At 41.1% G+C, this 3,164-nt stretch overlaps 1 protein-coding gene across 1 annotated transcript; it reads left to right on the plus strand.

Moving 5' to 3' along the window:
- The first annotated feature begins 1,090 nt into the window (after positions 1-1,090).
- On the plus strand, positions 1,091-2,164 carry LOC120844707 (cuticle protein 10.9-like). Its single transcript, XM_040216627.1, has 3 exons — positions 1,091-1,102; positions 1,207-1,260; positions 1,745-2,164. The coding sequence occupies exons 1-3, from the start codon at positions 1,091-1,093 to the stop codon at positions 2,162-2,164; spliced, it is 486 nt and encodes a 161-aa protein (XP_040072561.1).
- The last annotated feature ends 1,000 nt before the right edge of the window (positions 2,165-3,164 follow it).

The following is a 3,164-nucleotide window of genomic DNA, read 5'->3' on the forward strand; positions in this document are numbered from 1 at the left end:
TGATAACGGTGCGATATAACTTATTAAATTGCTAAAGTACGTATCAAAGAACAAAGAAAGAAAACACGGAGCTTTTGCAGTACGGCAAAGAAAACTCTGATCCTCTTTTTTGTAGTCAATAATACGTGCATCAGCTATCTTCATAAGTTGTACCACACGGCTATCAAGCCCCTCGTAAACTTTGGGGCCGCCTGTTCTATTATGGGGCGCTGTACGTCGAATTGAAGTTTTGGGGTGTACTATATGGGACAAGGGGTGTAAATAATACACCTTTTTTTTTGAGAGTCTTTTATATGCTGGACTCATCTCAGTTTTTCCCTTCCTTTGCGAGGTTCTCTTTTGTTGACAACGTTTATTTTTCCTGCTTTTCTAATTTTTTAACGTGCACTGCCCTGCTAACAGCCTTCTCTATTCGAGAAGACAGGCCATTGCAGTTGCAGATACTGTAGGAATACTGATTTTGGCTTCGCATCGCCGGCACAACCCGTGGAGGTTCCTCTCCTGTCAGCTTTATTTAAAGTCGCTCTGTTTGGCGTTATAACGCCAAACAGAGCGACTTTAAATAAAGCTGACAGGAGAGGAACCTCCACGGGTTGTGCCGGCGATGCGAAGCCAAAATCAGTATTCCTACAGTATCTGCAACTGCAATGGCCTGTCTTCTCGAATAGAGAAGGCTGTTAGCAGGGCAGTGCACGTTAAAAAATTAGAAAAGCAGGAAAAATAAACGTTGTCAACAAAAGAGAACCTCGCAAAGGAAGGGAAAAACTGAGATGAGTCCAGCATATAAAAGACTCAAAATAACATCTCTTCTTTCCCAATTCGTCGTCAAAAGATAGGCTTTTTTTTTCAGCAGACTAAAGCAAAACAAAGTTGAGATAAAACGTCTCGTCACATTCCTTTCCTTTAGCCCCTTACACGTTCCGGCGTTATTTAATTCATCTGGCATAGTTTCTAATTTCCACGCCGCTGATTCGTTAGACACAACACAGAAGCATGCTAGGGCGTGTCTATAACATACTCTGCGAGGTATATAAGCAACCGTCGGCTACAAACGCCCCACGATTTCCAGCCAAGAAGGAAAGTAATCACCATGTTCTCCAAGGTGCGGCAATATCCTTCTGTCTGATAACTGCTTTCCATTCAAATCCACCAGAGGGGGCTGTGATTTATTTTTCAATTGAATAACGGTTCCCATCTCTGTTGCAGGTTCTTTTCTGCTGCCTCGTCGCCTACGTGGCCTGCGGTGTTGTTGTTGAACAGGTAACTTTACTGATATCAAGTTTTAATATAACATAAAAACTAGAAATCTTTTGAATATCATACAATGTAAATGTTCGTTTCGTTGGCAATTCCCCCAAACTGAAATATAATGAAAGTACTCTAAAAAACACCCTATATCTCAGACTGTTTTCCCTTAGATATATCTGTGAGCCTTATAACACATAAAAAAATCAAATAACTAAAACACCAAATACAAGCCTAAGAAAACGTGACTGCAGCAAGGCTTGAGTTAAGTACGCATCTGGCTTTCTGTAGGGGCTGTGGTGTCAAAGCAACTAAGAGTGTTTCTTTGGTATTTGCCCTGCTAAGTAACTGGACACTAATATCTACAAAACGTTCAAAATTGGCTGTAGCCATTGAACTATATATAGATACACACGACTTAGTCTGTTATAGACAGGACGTACTGCAGTATGGGGAACTTCCTTCATATTTGTTTCCTCTTTGCACTTTTCTTCTGCAGGCGCCAGCCCAGCCTTACAGCTTCGGCTATGACAACGTCGACGAGTTCGGCACCCGCATGACCCGTCAGGAGACCGGAGATGAGTTCAACAACAAGGTCGGTTCCTACAGCTACGTTGATGCCTTCGGTGTCACCCGTCTGGTAAAGTACGTCGCTGACGCCACCGGCTTCCACCCGACCATCGAGACCAACGAGCCAGGCACCAAGACCTCGGTCCCAGCCGACGCCCCGTTCTTCTCCAGCGCCGTTGAGGGCCCACACCCGGTCGTTGTCAAGGCTGCCCCAGTGGCCGCGGTTCACGCTGTGCACGCTGCTCCAGTTGCCGTGGGCGCAGTGCACGCCGCCCCAGTGGTGCACGCTGCTCCCTTCGCCTACGCCCACCACGCCCCCCTGGCTTACGGTCTTGCCAAGCACTTCTAAGAAATTAATAAATTATTGACTCTTGACAAAACAAGGTCTCGTGATACCGTCCTTCTTATAGGTTCTTTTGAGACGATAGAGACACACTAACATATTTCTACAAAAGCTTACATAGTCAAGGTTTATATCAAATGATTAGGTTATTTGTGTGAACATACATTTATAATTTAATCTGAACTATGATAATGAAAATGCTACATTTTGCTTGCACCCACAAACAACCTCGCCCCCCCCCCCCCCCCTCCAGTGTGGTGCACACTCGTCACACATCAAAACAAAAGCTAGTATTAAACGTTCAATAACAAATGTTATGCAAACAAAACTAAAACAGAGACAAAATATGCCTTGGCATACTCCAGAAGACAATATACGTTTTGAAATATGTATAATAAAATTATGGAAAAAGTAAAAAAAAAGTATATATTTTTATTTTTTTCAGTTTAAAGTTTGAATTAATAATATTAAATAAAACAAATTTTATTTAAAGGGTGTGTACATTGGATAGCATTTGCATCAAAATTGACGTGTTTTTCTAGTTTATTTTTTAATCAGTGTAATGATTAGGCTCTTAGACTTCTTTAAATACAGTGATATTATACATCTAACAAACAAAGAACCCATATTGCTTGAATTTCCCAATGCTTCCGATTAAAAATGTTTTTTTTTCTATTCAAGCAAATTCATTTATATAAATTTATTTTACTACATAAATGTTAAATACCATGGGCTGATGTCACAGGTATATGAGAGAACATAAATAGATATACTACAACATTTTCCAGGTGTCAAGTTTCCAGCTATTGGTGATAAGTAAATAGCAAAGAAAAGTTAATCCTGGATATTTGTTAAAAAACCCAAAGCGAATTGCACAAGTGAGAACGACGGTGACAAATGGGGCTTCCAGTTCGCCGCATTTATTTCTCACCAATCGAAAATAGATGCAGCCAAACTTGTTTTGCAATGGAGAAAAGCGCCACTTAAAGGATACAACATTTCTGAC

The sequence above is a fragment of the Ixodes scapularis genome, unplaced genomic scaffold, assembly GCF_016920785.2.
Source record: "Ixodes scapularis isolate PalLabHiFi unplaced genomic scaffold, ASM1692078v2 PGA_scaffold5__190_contigs__length_132052651, whole genome shotgun sequence".
NCBI lineage: Eukaryota > Metazoa > Arthropoda > Arachnida > Ixodida > Ixodidae > Ixodes > Ixodes scapularis.